The sequence below is a fragment of the Mustela nivalis genome, assembly GCF_964662115.1.
Source record: "Mustela nivalis genome assembly, chromosome: 1".
Classification (NCBI taxonomy): Eukaryota; Metazoa; Chordata; class Mammalia; order Carnivora; family Mustelidae; genus Mustela; species Mustela nivalis.
Window position 1 is genome coordinate 69,195,129 of NC_139020.1, and position 25,095 is coordinate 69,220,223.

Consider the following 25,095-nt stretch of genomic DNA (forward strand, 5'->3'; position numbering starts at 1 on the left):
AAAGGGGTTCATGAACCTATTCCACCTTGGGATGCCTCCCTCCAAGTTCTATCTTCTCACAGGTTAGAGTCACATGGGAAATAATAGAAAGACCTGACGATCAGATCTTCTACCATGGTAGGGTGTCCACTGTTTATCTCCATCTTTGGTGGATACTAAACAACACACAGAGGCACTCACACATATACACAGCACACATTTCATACCACTCTGGGGTTCCTAACATGGGATTATAGATAACTTTCAAGAAACTATCTCGTTTACCAGCTTGTACATAGCTAACACCCTTCTTTACAATTGTTTTAGGAAGTTTACAGAAGAAATGTAGAGATAGAGATATCTAATTAGCCACATACTGACTAAAACAAAATGATTTCTTATCTTATAATGTTCATACAAAACAATCTATTTTTTCCTCAAGCCGGAGGGATAAATATTATAAAAACAATAAATAGTAAAAGAGCAGGAGGGGTAGGGAACTCTCTAATAAGTGAAGATTTTCTCCCAACCCCCCATTCAGCTAAGGAGGACAACGGAGAAAGAGGAAAGACAGAAGGAAGTAAAGGAGACAAAACTAGGAACCACTATATTCAGCTTTATTTTCCTAGTGAAGTAGTTATTAAACTCTAATGCATTAGGAACCTCTGGAAGATTTGTTAAACACAGATTATTGTATTCTGCCCCAAGTTTCCTACTCAGTAGGCCTGGGTTGCGGCCCACATATTTTCATTTCTAAAAAGTTCTCAGGTGATGCTGACACTGTGAGAAGCACCTTCGTATGAGACAACAAATAGTTCCTACCATTAGGACTGCCATTGAAGTCACAGAACCCTGTCAAAGTCCATGCCACCAGATTCATTCATACAGGTTTCAAACAGCATGGAGAGTCCAGAAGCATAATTAAAGATTCTACCTTCAGTCCCTTCCAAAAACTCAATTCAATTAAACTAACATCTGATGAAAGCCTATTTTGCATGATTCATGAGAACAAGGCATTTACAGTAACTTCTCCACCCATTCTGACAGCCACAGACATTTAAAACCAGAGGGACTGTAGACTTGCAATACCGCTTTCCCTGATGCTGCGGCAGGTGTTTCCAGGGCAGCCTCATCCCTCTCCCTGGGACATTTTAACCTAGCTTCTTGGCATGGCTTCACATTCACAATATTGCTCCCACTCTATTTCCCACACTGGGCTTTTTGTTATGATAGAATAAGACTTCTGAGGCCTTAAAGTAAAAACGACAACAACAAAAAACAAAAACAAAACTTTACTACTTGCCTCCTTTCCCCAATCTTTCCCCATCCCTGACTACACATTAGCATCAGACTTTGGTGAGAGGACAAACTTTGAGAGCCCTAGCTTTCAAAATGGTCTTGTCAATTATTCTGTGAACCCTTGGCTAAAGTTGTAAATTGTCCGAGCTTCTTTGTCCTTACATGCAAACTGAAGATCATTGTATTTTGCATGGATGTGGTAAGGATTAGAAATAATATTTATAATTAGATACCTCAGTCTCTATCTTTCTTCTGTAAACTTCCTAAGATACTATCACCTGGCACAGAGTAGACATTTATTAAATAATAACAACTCTCCCAGGGCTAGGTGTGTGAAAGGACATGGGTTTTATGGTCCTGGGCTTAAATCTTGGCCCCATTACCAGCAAGTCATTTCATGTCTCTGAGGGTTAGTTTCCTCTTTTGTCATGTGAAAATGATAATATCTCCTCCACAACACACACATGCACACACAAACACCCAGGTTTGTGATACCCTGTAGTCACATGGAGCCAAACTACCAAGGTTTGAGTCCCAGTTGTGGCATTTTGTAGATCTGTGAACTTAGGGAGTTATACTTGATTTTTGGTGCCTCAGTTTCCCCATCTAAAGAAAGGTTGTTGTGAGGACTAAACGACTGAACATAAGTAAAGCCGTATGACAAAACAGTTCACATTGTAAACACTAATTGTGGTAACTATTTTTATTATTATATTTTGATATATGTTTCACAAATGTTAGTTCTTTATATCTCTACTTCCCTAGCCATATAATTTTAATCCAACTTAGACTACATATAATGTCTCCATAAACAGTTTGAATCATAGATTCATTTTCTTGATATGTTTACTTCTTACTTAGCCTTTAATATCCTGAGGGAGGATGTTCTGAGGTACCACAAGAATTTGCACTCAAGGGCTTCCTCTGTAGCTCCTTAGAGATTCAGAAGCACAACAGAATGTATAGGAGGTCATTTTCTTAAAATCAACTTTTGAAAACCTACAGAGAGGAATGCGCCTTGAACTTTTGTACTTTTTCAACATTTATTGGGCTAACACTTTATAGCACGGAAAACCTTGTCCTCTGAAGCTCCTTAAAATCAACCTTTTACATTAAAGGGAGAGTCAAGTTCAGTTCACTGGGCTCTTAATCCTAATTACCTGTCCTACAGATTTCTTCAAATTAAACCAGAAGCATTCTGATTTTCACATGACATGCATCCATGAACCCCTGAGTTTTCAACCTGTTCTCTCTGTTCTGATGATATAACTTGCTCTACTTACTTTTCTGACAGGAATTCAATAAGATTTACTGAGCACTCATTACAAAATCAGAGCAGAACTGAAAGAAGTAAGAATGGTGAAAAAACACTAACTAAATTCCTGTCTGGGAGGGTTCTGGGAAGAAAGTTACTGATTTGGGTTGGAATGGCTTTATGGCTGAAGTTAGTCTTGGCCTAAATTTTGAAGGACCTTGAAATTGGAAAGGTGTTTTCATTTCTTCCTCATTTGACAGATGAGACAAGTAAGGTCAGAGATTAAGTCACTTGCCCAAAGTAATGCATCTAGCTACTGGACAAAAAAAAGAAAGAAAGAAAAGAAAGAAAGAAAGAAAGAAAGAAAGAAAGAAAGAAAGAAAGAAAGAAAGAGAGAAAGAAAGAGAGAAAGAAAAGTAAATCCTTGGGATTAAAAGTCCAAATTCCCCAAAAGGGCATCCAATGCTTTCTCTGTAAAGCAAACCATGTTTGAGTGAGTACAAAGCCTCAGAAGGGCCTTCCAGACAGGGGGAGGAGTGCAAAGTGGTAATAATCATCTTTTACAGGCCTGGCAGCCAAGAAGGCTGTGCTGGACCGGAGAGGAACAACATGGATCAGGAGGGTGGAGACACATCATGTTGAACAGCACAATTTCACCCTGAGGAACCTCCTAGCAGTGATATGATGAATTTAATGCCCTCTGATTTTTCAAGAAACATAGCTTTTAAAATCTTAGTGATTCATCATGTAACTATATTATCTATAAATTTTTTAAAAAACATGCTATCAAGTAAATTATTTAACCCTATTATATTGTTAAGTGTACTGTTAGACCTAGTTTACCTAGTTCAACATGACATAGTTTAAAGAATTCAAAACCTAAATTTTATGGCTTGGAATTTTCCTTCTGTCTACTAAAGAGGGAGCAAATTTTCACATGAGTTCAGAGAGTGTCCCTCAGAGTGTAAGGCCATAGAATCAAAGATAGAATTCTAAGAGGTTTAAATTGTTCTGTCCCTAAGCTTAGATTCCAAACCTCAAATATATAGCATTATGAATGTCCTCTAAAGTATGAGAGCCCCCAGTGAAGTGTAACAAAATTCTTAATGTTATCGGGGAACAAGGAGCAATTTTCCTTTTATGAACAATGAACATGGGATACAGGGCCCTAAGTGAGTGGCACTAAGTGAGTGCACCAGCTGCTGTCAATCAATATTTTGACCATTAATAGTCATGTAAGCTATTAGTCCCATTTAAATGAATATCATCATTGCTTAGCTATTAAGCCAGTTATAGATTTTGATCCTGAATTTTGAAATAATGAGAGCCATAGAATGTCATAAGACAAAATTACCCATTACTGTTCCTCATGAAGTAAAGATATGGTTATCATGCTGCCACTGATTTTCAAAAGCATCTTAGGACCCTTCATATTAAAAAAAAAAAAAAAGATAGTTTTCAATAATAGATTATTTGTAGTTGGAGTACCAGATTTATCTCTAATGAACACAGAATCAGACCAAACACTACACATGATTTTTCTTGGCTTTATACAACCTTTCATATGACATCTTCAGGTTAACAACTTTGAAATTGTTTCTAACAAAAACTGTGAGAGCAGTTAAATGTTCTGTTTGATAACTTTTCCTCCTACTTTTCTTTAACTGCTCATTTCCTAAGCCCCTGCTCCTTAGAATTTTTAAGTTGGATTCCTGATATACTAATAAATGTATTAACATCTATTGTGTCTTCTTTTTTTATTTACTTTTTATTTATTTTAAAGATTTTATTTCTTAATTTGACACACAGAGATCACAAGTCTGATGTGGGGCTCAATCCCAGGACCTGGGATCTTGACCTGAGCTGAAGGCAGAGGCTTTAACCCACTGAGCCACCCAGGCGCCCCTCTATTGTGTCTTCTAAAGGATATTAGACATTTCAGCAGAATACCAGCAGAAAGGCAGGATGTCTTTAGTAGAGATGGAGGTTGAATTTCAATTTAGCAGCTAATTACATGACCTTCACCTCAATAAGTTTTCCTTTCCTTGTCTGAAATTAAGATGTGGAATTATCATCTCAAGACTTCCTCCTAATTCATGAATTTCAAATTCATTTTTAGGTGCTGGGCACTTTATTCACTTGGCATTTCCTTTCCCCTTCTCATTTAAACGTGTTTATTAGAATGTCCAATCTTGTCCTGTTGTAGTCTCAGACTATTTTATCACTGACAGAAAGTCAGTGATAACATTTCAGATATAACATTTAGATCATGCCTGAAGAAGAAATCTTATATGTCATTAATGCCATCCATATGGACTATTTTCAGAGACTTTTGGTAAAAGATCTTTTATGATAAATAGGAACAAACCTTATTAGACATATGTATAGATGTATAAGAGCACATGGACCTTGCTATGTGTGGCTGTTCAGTTTGGGTGAAGTTACTTCACTGTTCTGAAATTTAGTTTCTTCCTCTGTAAAATGAGGAACTGGGGGAGATAACCTCTCAGAGTCCCTTAAATTTCAACAATTATAATTCTATACCAACAAAAAATTAAACAATACTAAAATAAAAGTATTTTCAGTTATTTATATAGTTTAAGATAACTCAAGGATACTCAGAATTCTCATAAAGGAATACTTATGCATATACATGCACATTTTCCTAATTTTATAAAGTTTTATTTAGTTATTTTAGATAGAGAGAGAGCATGAATGGGGGAAGAGGCAAAGGGAGAATGATGGAGAGAGAAGCAGACTCTGGGCTCAATGTGGAGCCCAACATACGGCGATCTCATGACCCTGGGATCATGACCTGAACCGAAATGAAGTGTCAGCCACTTAACCAACTCAACAACCCAAGCGTTCCTGTTTTCATAATCTTTATAATCATTTTACTTTGCATTGTGTCAGAATTTGCTTTTAATAACTTACAAATAAAAAGTTTATGAAGGAACAAAAATCAGACAACTTAATCCCACTCTTATTAACCATAAGCCTTAAGAATAGCAATTTAAAGAAATGCTATCTGAACTATTGTGCAATGTGCTAATATTTCATGACTTCAACTGCAACTTTAAAGCATTTCATGAAGTTTTGAGAATTAAAGATAATCTGAGATTTTTTTCAGGCTCAAAAGTAAAAGTTGCATTTATGTATTGTGAGTAAAAAGTATGGTTCAATTTTAGTAAGTCATCAAAATTTAATCAAAAGTTTTACAAAACAGTACCTCCATGATAGATAAGCTGATATTGGCAAAATGAGCCATAGTTTAATTAAATTCAGTGCTATGAAGAAATCTTTTATTAGAAGGTTTATAATTTTAAAATCTGTGTTGTTTTGCAAAACCATATGCAGCCCTTTAATATAATGCCAAGAATTACATTGTTTCTGGCTTCTCAGATTACATCCCATATCCTCATTGATTATTTATTAGCCAAGTCCAGAGAAAGAAAGATCGTGGTTCACTGTTGATGGACAAGGGCAAATGACTGCTGCCTAGGGCTTTACATCTGACAGAATCTCTTCCTTTCTCTTTGACTTTCTCTTCAACCTGATTGTGTTTTCCCCTCAGAAGAGAGTTTTGTTTTGTGCTTTAAAACCCTCAACACAAAGGAATTTAACTTTGTGCTCTGAAGGGATCAGTATATCAGTCTCCTGAAAGAAATTATATTTCTTAGCCTACAACTTTTAGTTCCTAGCTTAAGTATCTCACAGTGGAATTCAGTTAAAGCATAGAATTTCTCGTGGTCTCAAATCATGATGGTACATTTTCATCATCAGGATATCACATAGCTAGCATATAAAATGTTCATTGATCCTGTTCTCCAAACCTCAGAGATACAAATGGCTTCAAGACTTCCAAAATGAGGGAAACAAAATATAAAAGTACATTTTTTGCAATGTATTATCCCAATGCCCCACCTGTTTTCATTGCATTCAAAATTTCTATCCATTACCAGGTTGAGATCAGAAAGGTAATGTGAAAGTGAGTAAGTTTTAAAGCTACCAGTGTCTTGCTTTACTTTCAAAGATGAGAGTACAGTGTGGATAATCTTTGTCACATTTTATTCAACTTTCTGAAAGGCATGACATAGCAAATTACGTAGAAAGAGTAATATTTTGGAAGTTTAAAATGTTAAATGCTTTTCCACATCTTGCCCTCTCTCCCCCCCCAAAATGGTACATAACAAATAACATTAAAATGACAATTATAAATTAGAAAGTCTGAAATCAGCCTAAGAAATGAAAACTATTGCATAAAGAAACTCTCTTATAAGAAAATAAAACATTGCCCACATAATTAAAATGGATTTGGATATAATTATTCCAATAGGAGGACTGGAGTATGTTTCTGAACATTTCCTTCTTGAAACTAGTTGAGAAAAGAGAATTTACTCCATACATTTTAAATGATGTTATTTCTAGAACTTTATAATGCTTCTCAGTTCCTCCTGTGAAAGATGGGCTGCTCTTTGTGACTGTGGAGCCATGACTTCCCAACATCTATCATTACAAAAACAAACAATTTGCTCTGTTTGACTCGGTTTGACTCCCCACATGACAACGGACCCACATCTGTCAATAGACATGATGTGTGCCGTGTGAGAACATGACTGTGATATTTACTCTTGTGACAGGGCAAATTTCAGCAGCTCATCTGGAAAGAGATGAGCATTCATTATGCTGCGGCACCTTTCATCAAGCTAATGACATTTCAATCAGCACATTTTCTCCAGTTTCAATACTTCGCCATCTGAGCACAAGACTCTAATTACGCCCAAGCAACAAGTTTCACATCAATCCTACAATTTCTGCACTCACCATATACCATAGCTCCTCCGGTTTCATGCAAGAAGCGAAATCGATGATTTTTAAATAACCAGATTGTCAAAATGGTAAGGATGAGCAAAAAATTAAAGACAAGCAGCTCCACTGCTCCCTGATGTTGAAACTGATACTCATCCTTCTCTGACATAAACCTTTGCTGTCTCTCCATTCTCCGGTCTTCTTGGGATTCCTTAGATTAAAAACCTGGATAATAAGGGCTATCAAGATTTGCCTAAGACAGTCGGCTGCCTGAAGATCTCAGAATAAACACTGCCACTTAAGTTGCTACTTCATGAGCGTTCTGCCTTGGCTTAGTATTCAGATGGCTTCTAGTTACAACTTCCTGTTTCTCTCTTAAAGCAGCCCTGTCTCTTTTCAAACTCCAGACTGTAGTTTCATCATGGACTCTCACTGTCTTTAAATGATTCATTCCACGAAATTATCTTTCATGCTGGATAGACCTGCAAGCAATCATTCTGAGATCTTGAATCATGATTCTTATTGTCTCAAACAAACTCCTGAAGCTGAATAACTAGTGAATTGTAGATTAAGAATAAAACAGATCACCTTTCATCAGTAACATTTCTAAGTTCGAAAAGCTAACTCCTGAATCATAACCTCACTCACATGCCAGATTTCTCCTCTTCAACCAAAGTCTACCAGTGTGAAAGGGATTGATTAATAGCTCTTATTCGACCTAAAATGATTTCACAAGAATTTTCTTTTAAGTTGAGAAGCAAGAAAGAATTTAGTATATGATTCTCTCTCTCTCTGGCTTTATATAACTGGCAGTCACAAATGCAGTGTTTAAACTTTGAACCAATTGTTTCCCTTTTAACAAGAATAAATGAAAGCAAAAGACAAAAAGAAAATCCTGTACTGTCTCTACAGCTGTGCTGTTTGGATATGCTGAGTCAAAAAAGAAAAAGACACTAAACACATATTTCTGAAGAAAAAAAATATATGGCCATCCTCAGTAATACCACATACACAGATTTCTCTTTATAGGGTTTCTGGTCCAGGCATTCGGGACCCACAGAAATCTGCCACAGATCCCAAACCTCTTCTGTCCTGTGGCAAAACAATGTGATTAGGTCACTGAGGAATAGTCTGCCATCAGCAATAAAGGCTCCCGAAATCTCAAGGCTCAGACTATAACAGTGATGATTTCTTCAGATCATCTTCCATTTGGCAGGCTGGTTCTGTCTGAATTTATATCTTTATGCTGTTTAAAAACATTCAAGACAACACTACTACCATGGGTTCTGCTGCTTTGCTACAATTTGCTTGCCTTATTGGGTCTACTGTGTGATTAGAGACAGTCAAGGGTTAAGTGAGTATTTTCTTCATTTCATGGCATTATTGTAACTCAGAGGAGTATAAATCATTTAGTATCCCCATACTTGACAGAATTGGTATTCAACTTATACAATGTAAATAATTCCTTGAGTAGGAAGAGTCCAAATATATCCTTAAAGGTTCTTGTCACCAAAAGCTAAAGGTCAAACATGTAATATATTGTGAACTAACTAGCTCCTCAATAACAGTTTCACCCGCAGGAAAACCTATCAACCATTTACTGTAAAACTGCTGTTTCAGCTTCTTTGCCTTCTGCAACTTTTGAAGCTGATTTCCTCTCTGCGTTTAACTCAGCAGGGGGTATTTATGTGGGCTGCAGATGTTCCTTTAACACACTACCCTTTTTGGCAGGCGTATCTGGGATGACTAATATTCAAACTGTTTTGAAATCTGTCAGGTAATGCTTGCAAGAATTTCATGAAGCTTTGTTAGCAGGTTCTACCTTTGTAATTTTGCAACCCCACAGGTTTAGTCTTGAGTTGCTAGATTTACAAGATAACCCAAATTCAAAGCCCAACAATTCCATGTCTTATTTTTTTGTTTCAAAAATCATTTAATTAGTTTGGTTTTCTTTTAATAATGGTGATTATTCCATCCGGGTAAAATAAACTTTTTTTGGTTGTCTTATTATGACATCCAATTGCATTATCTCCCCTAGTAAAACAATTCAATGAGAGGATTAAAAGTCCTTGGAATATTTTGATTGGCTAAAACACTATTTGTAGAAGGCTTAAATTTGATGTCAACATATTCAAATAAATATATTTCACATTAAAAATTATACACATGGCTCTTCTAGGAAAAATCTGGTAAGATCTGGCACACTTAGGGCTTTCCTTCGCATGTGGTCAAAATCTGTTAGTGCCTATTTGCCACAAGTCCTACTCCACTCATTTCAGTCATTCATGTTTCCTGGATAGCCCCTGAAGTCATTTGATATGTGGCCCCTGGTTTATTCTAGGATTGGAATACATTCACTGTTGCATTGTCTAATTCTGATGCTGCTTACCATTATGATGGAAAGCTGAGAAGAAAAGGGGATTCAGAAAACTTCTCCAATTCTTTTTTTTTTAAGATTTTTATTTATTTATTTGACAGACAGAGATCACAAGTGGGCAGAGAGTCAGGCAGAGAGAGAGGAGGAAGCAGGCTCCCTGCTGAGCAGAGACACCCCCCCCCTCCAATGTGGGGCTCAATCCCAGTGCCTTGGGATCATGACCTGAGCTAAAGGCAGAGGCTTAACCCACTGAGCCACCCAGGCTCCCCTCCAATTCTTTAAATCAGAAAAGTACTTCAGTTTTTCCTATTTTGTGTTTTTTCCCTCAGAATATCATTTTATTTTCTGCTGCACCAATAAAAGAAAAAAAGAAAGAAAGAAAGAAAGAAAGAAAGAACAAAGAAATAAAGAAATAGAAACACATATTAATGCAGCATCTGCTATAGACCAGGAAATATTTTAGGACATTTAATGTAGTATGATTTAATATTCATAAAAACCTTTCTACAACCTAGAAATTTAAGGTTCAGACAGAATTGGTAACACTTCCAAGGTTGTACAACTAGTAGAAGAAGAAAAATTTATATCTGGGGTTTAATCACCTTGATTAACTCATGTTGGCTTGTCAGTGACTTTCCTGGTTTTAGCAATCAAAATCCTGTATCCCAAGAGACTCTTAACTCACAGGCAAACCAGTCATCCTGTTAGACAGGGTTTCCCAAAAGTGAAAATCCTGTACTGTTAATAATAGCTGTTCCTTTTGACATTCCAGAGGGAGAATTCACACAAAACAGGAATATCAATTTAAAATTAAGGAGCTGTTTTGTTAGCTGGTGGCAATAACCCTTAGTGCCATGTTTTCTGATGAAGTTGGAATGGAACCCAAAACTTAAGCATAAGCCCAAAGAAACATTCTTGATTGTTCCTTAATCCCAGTCTTAACACCTGCTGACCAGTGAGTCAAAAGTTCTTGCTGCAAGATGCAACATGCAGGTAAGAGGAAGTAAAGAGAAAAACAAGAGGCCCAGCCCATTGCTGTTGAGTACGCCCTGCCTTAGCTTGCCCATCTGGCACCATGGAAGGAAGGACTTGAAGAGAAGAGCCTCCCAGTCCAAGTAACCTTGTATAGCGTAGTTATCCCACTCACTAGTGAAAGTGACCAGTTAGAACCCACAGACTGTGTTTCAGAATCTAAGCAATCATTTGAGAGTTCCTTATTGTTAGAAAGGATGGTGGAGACTGTGGGCTCAGAGGATCAAGAAAGGATATTTTTCCTAGGTTCAGGAGAGATGCTGAGAGTTCCTCTTCCTCACTTGCTTGAGTCTCACCCTGCCAAGTTCTCTCTCAACCATTGGGCTTCACAGGAAATACTTAAGGCAACCCATTGCCTCATTCCCTTGGCCTCTCCCCCAGTATTCATCCCTATCTGAGACCAGTGAGATGGAGTTGTGTATTTTGCCCCCAAAACTTCTGAAATGGTCCAGGGCAGGACGGCAATTAAGTTTACTTAAAGACATACAATGTCATGAACCAAAAATTCATCCCCTATTCTATTGTCAAACTCATCATAAATCCATCTGTTAAAATAATTAATAAGGAGACAACTAGGCCAGGGTGGCACTAATGCATTGGTAGCCTATGTAAGCCAACCAAATCTAAGCCAGAATCAATGCACTAAATCCAAGAAAGTGACACATAAGAACAATCAATTATAAATAGTCACCAAGACTTTCCCAAATAAGGCAATCACTTAAGTTATTGTCAATCAAACAATTTCCTGGGTTCAATTCCACATCTTCTCTATTAAAACATCTCTCTTACTTCCTATTGACAGAGTACTCCTACTAAGCACTTTCAGTTTAGTGTTGTCCCAGTTTGAATGGATGTACACCCAAAGAAACTCTTGAAAATTTTAATGTGCCTCATCTTTTAACACATTTAATTTAACACATGTAATGTGCCTAATCTTTTAACACATTTAAGCTTCTCCTACTCTCCCCAAAAGTCACATTAGCACACACACACAAAAATGCTCCTAATTTGAACAATATTTACCTTTCCCATCACCAGATTCCAGAGAAATGAGAGTTCAAAAATTTCACAGGTAGGGGCGCCTGGGTGGCTCAGTGGGTTAAGCCGCTGCCTTCAGCTCAGGTCATGATCTCGGGGTCCTGGGATCAAGCCCCGCATCGGGCTCTCTGCTCGGCAGGGAGCCTGCTTCCTTCTCTCTCTCTCTCTCTCTCTGCCTGCCTCTCTGCCTGCTTGTGATCTCTCTGTCAAATAAATAAATAAAATCTTTAAAAAAAAAATTCACAGGTAAGTTAAATTCCATAAAAAACACTTAGACAATACTAACTCCTCCAGAAATGCAGTACCCACACCTGCTTTTTCCTTTTCCACCTCTGCAGAGTCCTGGGTCTCTGGAATGCAGGGCCATAAACCAAGGAAATAACCCTTAAGTCCATGTTCTTTCCACTACTCTTCATTATGGTGGCAAAGTAAAAGAAAAGTCATTGCAAACTACTGAAGTGAGAGAATTTGTATAGTTTTATTTAAACAACTCAGGTACAGAAACATATGTGGCATGAATGAGGATCTCTTCCTTCTAATATTTTATAGGGTGTGTTCCTTCAGCGCTCTGAAGTGGGAAAACTGGGACACTGTTTTCCCAGGTGAGCAGTTATTTCTGGATTGTTGATCCTTGATGCCCAGAAGTACATACAAAGGTCCCCCATCCAGGCATAAGCAGAGAGAAGGAGAATCCACTTGCATTGCTTGCCATTTGCTGGTCTTGCCACCACAAATACATACCAGACTTTTTATTTAGGCATTTATTCACTGAATATTCCCAAAGCTGTACAGAGTGGGAGGAAAGCAAATCTGTCATTGTGCCTGTTATCTAGATGTGTCAGCTCTATGCCATCAAAATGCAATGGCTTCACAGCTAAAGCCTCAGGAGTAAGGAGGTTCCCAGATGGATAGTCTTCAATTCCTAATGCAGTCTCTTCTTTCCCTTTTGTCTCTAGCTTTCTCTTGGCAGCACATCATCCCTTTTTGTTTACAGAGAACACCTCTTCAAGAAATAGTAATGTTACACATCAATTATATATTAGTTTTAAAAGGTTAAAAAAAAAAAGAATAATAAGCTTCAGTCCATTGGTCCCCTGTTCTGTCTTGTACATATATTGGAAGAGTCAGGCATGAGAAACTCATTGGCTTTTTTACTCATTGACTTTTGATTCTATTCAATCTCTGTCAGCTTTTCACCAGGTAAGGTAAGTGCAAGCTGGTCACAGTGACTTCCCCCAACCTAGGAATAAGGCTTCAGAGGTAAAGGGAAGTACAAACTCTGAGCCAAGGACAGGGAACACAAAATGGAGAACTGCCCCTCTAAACTGCATCTTATTTTAATAAAAATCTCCTGCAATCAAAGACCTGAGGAAATGTATTTCTTTGATTTCCTATTAAGTGTCCACATGACAAATTAACATTCTTCTTAGGATATAATTTCTATCATGTCTTAAAAACAAATAACTCTGACCTCATTAACTAAAGTACACTTTACCCTCTCACTTCCTATCAAGTTATAAAATTTTTATATGAACTAGCAAAGAAAGGCACCAGGACCTTCACCTCCCCCTAATTTCTACACTATTTTTTTCTAGAGAGAGAAAGGGGAAAGGAAGGAAAGCAGAGTTTTCAACAAGGTGAAGTTGAATATTCTTTTTTTTTTTTAAAGGTTTTATTTATTTATTTGACAGAGAGAGATCACAAGCAGGCAGAGAAGCAGGCAGAGAGAGAGAGAAAGGGAAGCAGACTCCCCACTGAGCAGAGAGCCCTATGTGGGGCTCCATCCCAGGACCCTGGGATCATGACCTGAGCTGAAGGCAGAGGCTTTAACCCACCGAGCCACCCAGGTGCCCCGAAGTTGAATATTCTTGAAAATATTTTTCTGAAATGAAATATGTAAATGGCAAGCAGATTTTGACAGAAATGCCTCTACCATCTCTTAAATCTATTCAAAATACAGCATTTGAGGCAAGCTTTGTTGGATAATATCTCAATGTGGGTTTCCTCAAGAGCAGAGTCTGAGAAAAATTCTCAGGTGAATATGGTTTATTTAGATGATCCCAGGAATCACAAGTGAGAAAGTCTGCATAAAGCCTAGGGAATACCATATTCAGAAATAAAAATTTAAGCTTCATTGTAGCCTAATCCATTCCCCACTTCATCCATACCTTTACAGGGTCTATGTACTTTGAAAATCTAGTAAATTAATTTATAGGTATGCTGAGAACATCCCTTAAGCAGCAACTAAAATTAATTTTATTATGCTTAAGGCAACTAAATTACATTATAAATTTCATGACAAACAATATGGGTTTCTTAGATAAGAAAGGAATCATGCCCTATGATCAGTTGAGTTAAAGTCCCATATCGCAGGTGGAGAGGAAATTCAATTTGCTTTGAAATGTTATTTTTTTTAATGGTTATGTAATATCTAAAGTTTAAGTTTTAAATTTAAACTTTAGAAAACTACTCTGGGACTCTTTGAAGACTATGTAACTTGGTGTATGCACATACAAACATACATTACACACAACCCTAAGATCTCACTCCAAATAAAGTTTAAACAGCAATAGGTTACATATTCATTTTAATCGAGCCTCACTAGTATTAAGGTATGTCATAGAACAATGTGATTTTAGCTCTGAAAAACTGTCCTGCATCACTGTGTGGAAAAAAAAAAACAACAAATTCACAAAGCAAGAGAGAGTTTTTCAATGGCATTTTGTTGTTGTTGTTGTTGTTTGTTGTTATTACATTAGCTACCAGATCCAAGAATGTATCTTGCCCCTTCTACCACGTGAGGACACAGCTAGAATATAACTGTCTATGACCCAAGAAGTAGATTCCCACAAGACATCAAATCTACTAGCACCTTGATTTTGGGCTCCCCAGCCTCCAGAAGCTATAAAATCTCAATTAAAGCCATAACACAGAATATCATATTATAGTGGCTATAAGAAAAGTTATTCAAGGTTCTCAGACTGCTTAACAAAATTCCTGAAAAGAATTTTAGTCTTAGTATTCTCTCTACAGAAACAGTTTTCTCCAGCATATTTGGACTCCACAATTGAGGAAATATAAATAATATGCAGTCTATAAATGTTAAATGAAGAATCTTTTTTTTTTTTTTAAACAAAAATGTCTTGGAGAGTAAGGAAGCTGGCAGAGGAATAGGAGACTGAAATATCATTGGGTCCCAGGAGTTCAGCTAGATAGTTTATCAAATAATTTTGAACATCTAAAAACTCAAAAGGAGTTAGAAGAGAAGAAGAGCAGCAATTCTAGGAATAGAAAATTGAACAGAAATTCTAGGAAGGTAGGATGTGTGGAGAAGTGAATCTGAAGCAATGGTAAGATAGACTATGGGGAGTGGGGCTGGTTCCCGGCGAGCAGTGAAGCAGTTGAGCACAAAATCAGAACTTTTAGAAGTCTGCTCCTCTGAGTAATGTTGGCCCAGAGGCTTGGCGGGGCTGGAGCCTTCACAGGGACAGTGTGGTCTCGGGACTCATGGGATCACAGAATGACTGGGGGTGTCTGAGTGCAGCAGAGCTGCCAGGTAGCAGAGCGGGGAAGCCGGCTATAGAGACAGAGCTGAGCAGTGTGCTCTCAGCTCAGGATTACCTTAAACCATGATCCAAGGCACAGTCAGACCACTGTTCTTTGAGCAGGGACACTACAAGTGACAGATCCGAAGAGACCCCCTCCTTCCTCCTCTGGGAGGAGTAGCCAGGAGCACACGACAGGAATCTACTGGGTTTGGATATTCCAAATGGGACTGGCACCAGAGGTAAAATTTTGGGTCACAGGCCAGATGAGGACAGAGTGTGGCTAGAGACCAGGGAGAGGGGTGGGATTGACTTCTTTTCACTGAGGGCACACTGAGGAGTGGTGCCCTGAGCCCTTGGGTCCTACAGGGCGGAGGCTGGGAGGCTGCCATCCTCATTCCCATCCTCCAAAGCTCTATGGAAAGTGTTCATGGAAGAAAAGCTACTGAGAACAAACCTGAACAGATTACTTTGCCTGGCCCCTGGCAAGGACAGTGCAATTCTGACTCCAGCAAAGACATTTGAGAAGCATGGCAACAACCCCTCCCCCAGAAGATCAGCAAAAACATCCAGCGAAGACCAAGATCACCGATCAGTGAGAACTGTGGAGCTCCACAGCTAGGCAAAAGCAACACATGGACTTCATGGCATTTTCCCCATGATCCTTTAGTCTTTTGAAGTTAAATCTTTTTAATTTTTTTCTTATTCTATTTTTAAAATTTTTCCTCTTTTTCTCTTTTAATGTTTTTTAACTATTTTATCTTATCAATAACTTTTTAAAAATGTTTTTAAATTTTCATTGTTATGGTCCTATTTTATCACTTCATTGTATTTAACCTTATTTTTTGTATACATATAGGGTTTTTTTTCTTTAAAATTTTGGGATACAAATTCATATAATAGATCAAATATACCTTAAATCTTTGTTCGAGTCTCCAGCCTGATCACATTTTCTCCTCTTTTTCTTTCTTTGCCCACCAATTATCTTATCAATTCTTTTTTTAGAATTTTTTTTAATTTTCATCTTTACAATTATTTTCTATCCTTTCATTGTGTTTACACAAATATGTGTATATATATATATATATATATATATATATATATATATTTCTTTATTTCTTTCTTTAAAATTTTGGGAGGTAGTTTCTTCTAAGAGACCAAAATACACCCAAAATCAAGTGGGTCACTCTGTTCTATTCACCAGTCTAACATATATATTTTTTATTTTTTAAATTTCCCCCCCTTTCTTCTCCCCCTGGTTTCAGGTCTCTTCTGATTTGGTTAGCATATATTTTATATTTTTCTGGCGTCTTTACCACTCTTTTAGTATTTTGTTTTCTCATTCATCTATTCTTATCTGGATAAAATGACAAGATGGAAAAACTCAACGCACACACAAAAAAGAATAAGAGGCAGTACCAATGGCTAGGGACCTAATCAATACAGACATTAGTAATATATCAGAACTAGAGTTCAGAATGAAGATTATCAAGGTGCTAGCTGGGCTAGAAAAAAGCATGAAAGATGTTAGAGAATCCCTTTCTGGAGAAACAAAATTCCTTTCTGGAGAAATAAAAGAACTAAAATCTAACCAAGTTGAAATCAAAAAAGCTATTAATGAGGTGCAGTCAAAAATGGAGGCTCTTACTGCTAGCATAAGTGAAGAAGAAGAGAGAATTAGTGATATAGAAGACCAAATGACAGAGAATAAAGAAGCTGAGCAAAAGAGAGACAAACAACTACGGGACCACGAGGGGAGAATTTGAGAGATAAGTGGTACCATAAGATTAAACAATATTAGAATAATTGGGATCTGTGAAAAAGAAAGAGAGAGGGGGGCAGAAGTTGCATTGGACCAAATTATAGTAGGGAATTTCCTTAATGTGGCAAAGGGAACAAGCATCAAAATCCAGGAGGCACAGAGAATCCCCCTCAAATCCAATAAAAATAGGTCCATACCCTATCATCTAATAGTAAAAGTTACAAGTCTTAGTAACAAGAGAAAATCCTGAAAGCAGCTCAGGACAAGAGGTCTGTAACATACAATAGTAGAAATATTAGATTGGCAACAGACTTATCCACAGAGACCTGGCAGGCCAGAAAGGACTGGCATGATATATTCAGAGCACTAAATGAGAAAAATATGCAGCCAAGAATACTATATCCAGCTAGGCAGTCACTGAAAATAGAAGGAGAGATAAAAAGTTTCCAGGATGAACAAAAATTAAAAGAATTTGCAAACACCAAACCAGCCCTATAAGAAATATTGAAAGGGGTCATCCAAGCAAAGAGAGAGCCTACAAGTAATAGAACAGAAAAAAACACAGACAATATACAGTAACAGTCACCTTACAGGCAATATAATGGCACTAAATTCATATCTTTCAATAGTTACCCTGAATGTAAATGGGCTAAATGTCCCAGTCAAGAGACATAGGGTATCAGAATGGATAAAAAAACAAAACCCATCAATATGCTATCTGCAAGAAACTCATTTTAGACACAAAGTCTCCTCCAGATTGAATGTGGGGGGTGAAACACAATTTACGATGCTAATGGACATCAAGAGAAAGCTGAGGTGGCAATCCTTAGGTCAGAAAAATTAGATTTTAAGCCAAAGACTATAGTAAGAGATGAGGAAGGATACTATATCATACTTAAACGGTCTGTCCAACAAGAAGATCTAACAATTTTAAATATCTATGCCCCTAACATCAGATCAGCCATTTATATGAACCAATTAATAACAAAATAAAAGAAACACATCAACAATAATATATAATAGTAGGGGACTTTAACACTCCCCTCACGGAAATGGACAGATCATCCAAGCAAAAGATCAACAAGGAAATAATGACATACTGGATCAGATGGACTTCACAGATATATTCGGAACACTCTCTCCCAATGCAACAGAATACACAATCTTCTCTAGTGCACATGGAACATTCTCCAGAATAGATCATGCCCTGGGTCACAAATCAGGTCTCAACTGGTACCAAAAGATTGGGATCATTCCCTTAATATTTTCAGACCACAATGCCCTGAAACTAGAACTCAGTCCCAAGAGGAAAGTTGGAAAGAACTCAAATACATGGAGGCTAAAGAGCATCCTACTAAAGAATGAGTGGGTCAACCAGAAAATTACAGAAGAATTGAAAAAATTCATGGAAACAATGAAAATGAAAGCACAACTACTCAAAATCTGTGGGACACAACAAAGGCAGTCCTGAGAGGAAAGCATATAGCAATACAAGCCTTTCTCAAGAAACAAGAAAGGTCTCAAATACACAACCTAACCTACACCTAAAGCAGCTGGAGAAAGAACAGCAAAGAAAGCCTGAAGCCAGCAGGAGAATAGAAATAATAAAGATCAGAGCAGAAATCAATGAAATAGAAACCAAAAGAACAGTAGAACACATCAAAGAAACTAGAAGCTAGTTCTTTGAAAGAATTAATAAGATTGATAAACCACTAGCCAGACCTATTACAAAGAAAAGAGAAAGGACCTAAATTAATAAAATCATGAATGAAAAGGAGAGATCACAACTGATACCAAAGATATACAAACAATTATAAGAACGTATTAGGACCGGGGTGCCTGGGTGGCTCAGTGGGTTAAAGCCTCTGCCTTCAGCTCAGGTCATGATCCCAGGGATCTGGGACTGAGCCCCGCATTGGGCTCTCTGCTCAGCAGGGAGCCTGCTTCCTCCTCCCTCTCTCTCTGCCTGCCTCTGCCTATTCGTGATCTCCGTCTGTCAAATAGATAAATAAAATCTTAAAAAAAAAAGAACATATTAGGACCAAATATATGCCAGCAAATTGATAATCTAGAAGAAATGGATGCATTCCTAGAGACATATAAACTACCAAAATGGAATCAGGAAGAAATAGAAAACTTGAACAGACCCATAACCAGTAAGGAGATTGAAACAGTCATCAAAAATCTCCAAACAAACAAGAGCCCAGGGCCAGATGGTTTCCCAGGGGAATTCTACCAAACATTTAAAGAAGAATTAATACTTATTGTCCTGAAACTGTTCCAAAAAATAGAAATAGAAGGAAAACTTCCAAACTCATTTTATGAGGCCAGCATTACCTTGATTCCCAAACCAGCAAAAACCCTATCAAAAAGGAGAATTACAGACCAATATGCTTGATGAACACAGGTGCAAAAATTCTCACCAAAATAATAGCCAGTAGGATCCAACAGTATATTTAAAGGATTATTCAACACAACCAAGTAGGATTTATTCCTGGGCTGCAAGGTTGGTTCAACATCTGCAAATCAATCAATGTGATATAATACATTAAGAACAAGAACCATATGATACCCTCAATAGATGCTGAAAAAGCATTTGACTTTTTTAATGTACTTTTTTAAAGTACAGCATCCTTTCCTGATCAAAACTCTTCAAAGTATAGGCATAAAGGGTACATACCTCAATATCACCAAAGCCATGTACGAAACACCCACAGATAATATCATTCTCAATGGAGAAATACTGAGATATTTCCCCCAAAGGTCAGGAACATGGCAGGGATGTCCAACATCACCACGCTATTCAACATAGTACTAGTACATAGCCCTAGCCTCAGCAATCAGACAACAAAAAGAAATTAAAAGCCTTCGAATCAGCAAAGAAGTTAAACTCTCACTCTTTGCAGATGATATGATACTTTATGTGGAAAACCCAAAAGACTCCACTCCAAATCTGCTAGAACACATACAGGAATTCAGCAAAGTGTCAGGATATAAAATCAATGCACAGAAATCAGTTGCATTTCTTTACACCAACAACAAGACAGAAGAAAGAGAAATTAAGGAGTCAATTCAATTTAGAATTGCACCCAAAACCATAAGATACCTAGGAATACACCTAACCAAAGAGGCAAAGAATTGTACTCAGAAAATATAAAATACTCATGAAAGAAATTGAGGAAGACACAAAGAAATGGAAAAACATTCCATGCTCATGGACTGGAAGAACAAATATTGTGAAAATGTCTATGCTACCTAAAACAATTTACACATTTAATGCAATCCCTACCAAAATACCAACCAGTTTTTTTCCAAAAAATGGAACCGATTATCCTGAAATTTATATGGAACCAGAAAAGACCTCGAATAGCCAGAGGAATTTTGAAAAAGAAAGCCAAAGTTGGTGGCATCACAATTCCAGACTTCAAGCTCTATTACAAAGCTGTCATCATCAAGACAGTATGGTACTGGCACAAAAACAGACACATAGATCAATGGAACAGAATAGAGAGCCCAGAAATAGACCCTCAACTCTATGGTCAACTAATCTTTGACAAAGCAGGAAGGAATGTCCAGTGGAAAAAAGACAGCCTCTTCAACAAATGGTGTTGGGAAAATTGGACAGCCACATGCAGAAAACTGAAACTGGACCATTTCCTTACACCACACACAAAAATAGACTTCAAATGGATGAAAGACCTCAATGTGAGAAAGGAATCTATCAAAATCCTTGAGGAGAACTCAGGCAACAACCTCTTCAACCTTAGCCACTACAATTTCTTCCTAGAAACATTGCTAAAGGCAAGGGAAGCAAGGGCAAAAAGGAACTATTGGGACTTAACCCAGGTCAAAAGCTTTTGCACAGCAAAGCAAACAGCCAACAAAACCAAAAGACAACTGACAGAATGGGAGAAGATATTTGCAAATGACTAATCAGATAAAGGGCTAGTATCCAAAATCCATAAAGAACTTATCAAACTCAACACCCAAAGAACAAATAATTCAATCAAGAAATGGGCAGAACACATGAACAGACATTTCTGCAAAAAAGACATCCAGATGGCCAACAGACACATGAAAAGGTGTTCCACATCACTCAGCATCGGGGAAATACAAATCAAAACCACCATGAGATACCACCTCACACCAGTCAGAATGGTTAAAATTAACAAGTCAGATGTTGGTGAGGATGCAGCGAAAGGGGAACTCTCCTACACTCTCGGTAGGAATGCAAGCTGGTACAGCTACTCCAGAAAACAGCATGGAGCTTCCTCAAAAAGTTGAAAATGGAGCTACCCTATGACCCAGCAATTGCACTACTGAGTATTTACCCTAAGGATACAAATGTAGTGTTCCAAAAGGGCACATGCACCCAAATGTTTATAGCAGTAATGTCCACCACAGCCAAACTATGGAAAGAACCTAAATGTCCATCAACAGATAAATGGATAAAGAAGAGGTGGTATATATAGACAATGGAATATTATGCAGCCATCAAAAGAAATGAAATCTTTCTATTTGCAATGATATGGATGGAACTAGAGGGTATTATGCTGAGTGAAACAAGTCATTCAGAAAAAGACAATTATTATATGATCTCTCTGATATGAAGAATTTGAGAGGCAGGGCGGAGGCTTTTGGGGGGTAGGAAAGAGAAAAATGAAACAAGATGGGATTGGGAGGGTGACAAACCATAAGAGACTCTTAATCTAACAATACAGACTGAGGATTTCTGGTAAGTGGTGGGGTAGGGATAGGGTGGCTGAATTATGGACATTGGGGAGGGTATGTGCTATGGTGAGTGCTGTGAAATGTTTAAGCCTGATGATTCATAGATCTGTACCTCTGGGGCAAATAATACATTATATGTTAATTTTTTAAAAATGTTTTTGTGTCTGTACTTGGAACTTTGTTAATGTACTATAATCTTGAGAAATGTCGAATTTAGAAAAAGCAGAATCAATTGGTTGTCAGCAATTTAAGATTGAAACAGTGTTGAATTCCACCAAAACTTACTTATAACTAGATTTATATCCATGTGGAAAATGGAATTGTTACATTAGGATTTAGCTGCTTAATCTCATTTCCTCCCTTCCATCATCTTAACAAAAGGAGAATACACAAAAAACAAATAGCTGAGCAAAAATATAGTCACACCCAATGCATAAGTCTTTTGGTGAACTATGTTTGAGAATCTGGTTTAGACCAGAGGCCTCCCATCTTGCCCAAAATCTACAACAAAAGTGAGGAGAGCACATTCAGAGACACAATCCTGAGGTAAGACCTGCTCTGCAGGGAAGACTCCACACCCATGCACTTAGCTGTTTTAAGAAGGGAGGTCTCCTAAAAAGACACAGCAGGAAAAAGAATAACAGAATGTTCTCTATCTACCCCTCAACTTTCAGGTCTCATTTGGACTGCAGTGATCAAAGAAAAAAAGAAAAAAGTTCAACTTTCTCTGCTCCTGAGCCGGGGAAACTCACTCCAGTGAAGTATGACCTAAACTGATAAAGATAGCAGGATCACCCACTGAACATTTCTGTTCCAAGGGATCAAGAGACAGAAGCTCCCTCATGGCACTTCCAAAAGGTCAGATGTATAGGTATAAATTTCCTCCTGCAGAAACCACTGTGAAAATGTAGGGGACAGCAGCAAGAGGATTCCCTATTAACTCTCCTGAGATATTTGTTCTTTAAACTTGTTGGACTTAATTGCCAAGTCTATATGGCTGTCTCCAGAGAGGAAACCAGCAATGTGTCTAAGCAGTCCTCCTGTGTCTGAGTATGCTTCTTTTAAATATTCCTGGGACCAGTGTATTGAGTGCTCTAACTGTTGCCCCCAAAATCTGTGAGAAGGGATGAGAACTTATAAATTTGCCTTCACTCCACTTTACACCAAAGGATAAAAAGTCATTTATGAAAAGCCATAAAACCACAAACATCCCAAATTTGAACATTAATTATTAAGTTGTAAGAGAAAGCATTAAAGTTCTAAATCATATTCTCCTTCCCCTTGTAAGCTAAATTCACTTTTTACTACTTTCTGATTTTATTGGATTGTTCTCATTCTGACAAGGCCAGATTTCCTTAAGCAGCTGTGGTACTTGAGTCCATCTTTGAAGCACTGAGATGACTATAGCTTCTTCAGCAACTACAAAGTTGAATTAATCCAACCACAAATTCATTCTGGTGTGCCAAAGAACAGGACATCTGAGAATCATAAATCAGATTTACTCTAATAAGTTAAGAAAATACAAGTGAACAATTCCTGTGCCACTAGAGGATCATCCCAATCAAAATTATCTGTCCCCATTTTTGTAAATAGTAAAACCCAAGTCTGTATTTTTGTTATCATCCACAGAACATTGCTGAGAGTTTAACTATTGGGAAAGGTAGGCATGTGAAGTTACAGGTAAAATATTTTGATATCAGGCTGACCAACACAGACCTCAATCTGGGCATGTGGTCCAAAGGCCAGTGCCAGTGAATTTAAACCCACAATAGAGAAATTTCCCATCATTGTCACATTGTGTTTCCTAAACCAATGGGGAAATTCACTTGGATATATTGTCTCACCATAAGAGAGTAACATTTAAAATACTATCTTCTTTTAAAACTGAAATATGCAGCTGGGGACACCTCTAGCTCAGTCTTCCAGTTTTACCCAAGGCTTTATTGGTCCTCTCTGTATGTTGAAAAGCTCTTAGTTATTTATTAATGAAATGATAAGTATCTTTAACATACTCCATCAAAAAATCATGTGAGGGGATAGTTAAAGCCAGAATGACAACAATGTTATGGTTTGTCAGGGCAGCATGATGGAAATATTGTATCATTCTCTCCATTTTTGTGAGAGCTGATCTCCATTTTTGGGTGAGCTGAAAATTTTCACAATAAAATTTTTTTCAAATGGATTTTTTATTTCTGATTGCTGCCTTATGCTTTTTCTTTTCTTTTTTAATGTTCTTTTCTCTGAAATCTTGCCTTTCCTTGGATTTTGGACTTTCTAAAATTGTTGCATACATTTTCCCCACATAATCAGTGGTAGAACTTTTCCTTCAGATACATCTTTTCTTACAGCGGTTCGATAATCCCTTAATCTTATATTCCTTTCTGTTCTTCCATGAATCCTACAAGATCAGCAGAACTTTGCATTTTTTTCCTCCTGGGTAGCATTGATAGTTGGATTAGAGTTCCTGACCTCTTCTTCCTCTAAGGCAATTGTTCTAGGGTCCCCCATATGACATGGATGAGATCCAAATCAATGAAATGTGTTCACTATTCAAACATATACAGTCACCTTCTACATTCATATTGGAAAATTCTACCCATAAGTTACATTCCATCAGCCTAGCAGCTAACCCTGGCCTGAGAATTATCTCTTTTAAACTAGTAGGCTCCTTGTTCAGAGTCCTGATGCCATGAATTTCCTGGACATTTCCCCCAACCCATAGCCATAGGAGATTTGCCAACTAAAATAATTGTGTCACCTTCAAACTTACCAAATAAGGTTTAATGCATTCTCTGCTAATCTTCCAGTCCTTTTATCATATGTTGTCCAATCTTTTCTGAAAGCACCAGTGCATTTCCAATATACATGTGTATATATAATCTCCTATATATATATTAATATATATGCACATATATAATATGGAGTTATTATTAATTTTTTGAAGATAATTTGGGGAGTAGTTTAAGGTTTACAAGAAAATTAAGAGTAAGATACAGAGATTTCCCTCATACCTCTTGCCCACACATATGCATAATCTCCTCATTACCAGCATCACTCATGAGAATGGTACATTTTTTACCAAGAATGAACCTACATTGACACATCATAATAGCCCAAAGTCCATAAGGTTCACTTGTGGTATTGTAGACTCTGCGGGTTTGGAAAGATGTATGACACATGCCCATCATTACAATATCACATAGAATATTTTCATTGCCCTAAAAACACTCTGTGCTCTGCAAATTCAACTTCCCACTCCCTTCACCCA

The 25,095-nt window shown here is 37.4% G+C and overlaps 1 protein-coding gene across 3 annotated transcripts in view; it reads right to left on the reverse strand.

Moving 5' to 3' along the window:
* The window catches only part of SLC9A9 (solute carrier family 9 member A9), a 679,861-nt gene that overhangs the window by 528,708 nt on the left and 126,058 nt on the right, over positions 1–25,095 (reverse strand). For 2 of the 3 annotated variants that reach the window (XM_082713070.1, XM_082713072.1), the window contains exon 1: positions 7,358–7,704. The exons of the other annotated variant lie outside the window; for it this stretch is intronic. In XM_082713070.1, coding sequence (XP_082569196.1) covers positions 7,358–7,532 — 175 coding nt within the window. In that variant the 5' untranslated portion in view covers positions 7,533–7,704. Of the gene's footprint in view, positions 1–7,357; positions 7,705–25,095 lie in introns of those variants that run through there. 3 annotated transcript variants of the gene reach the window in all.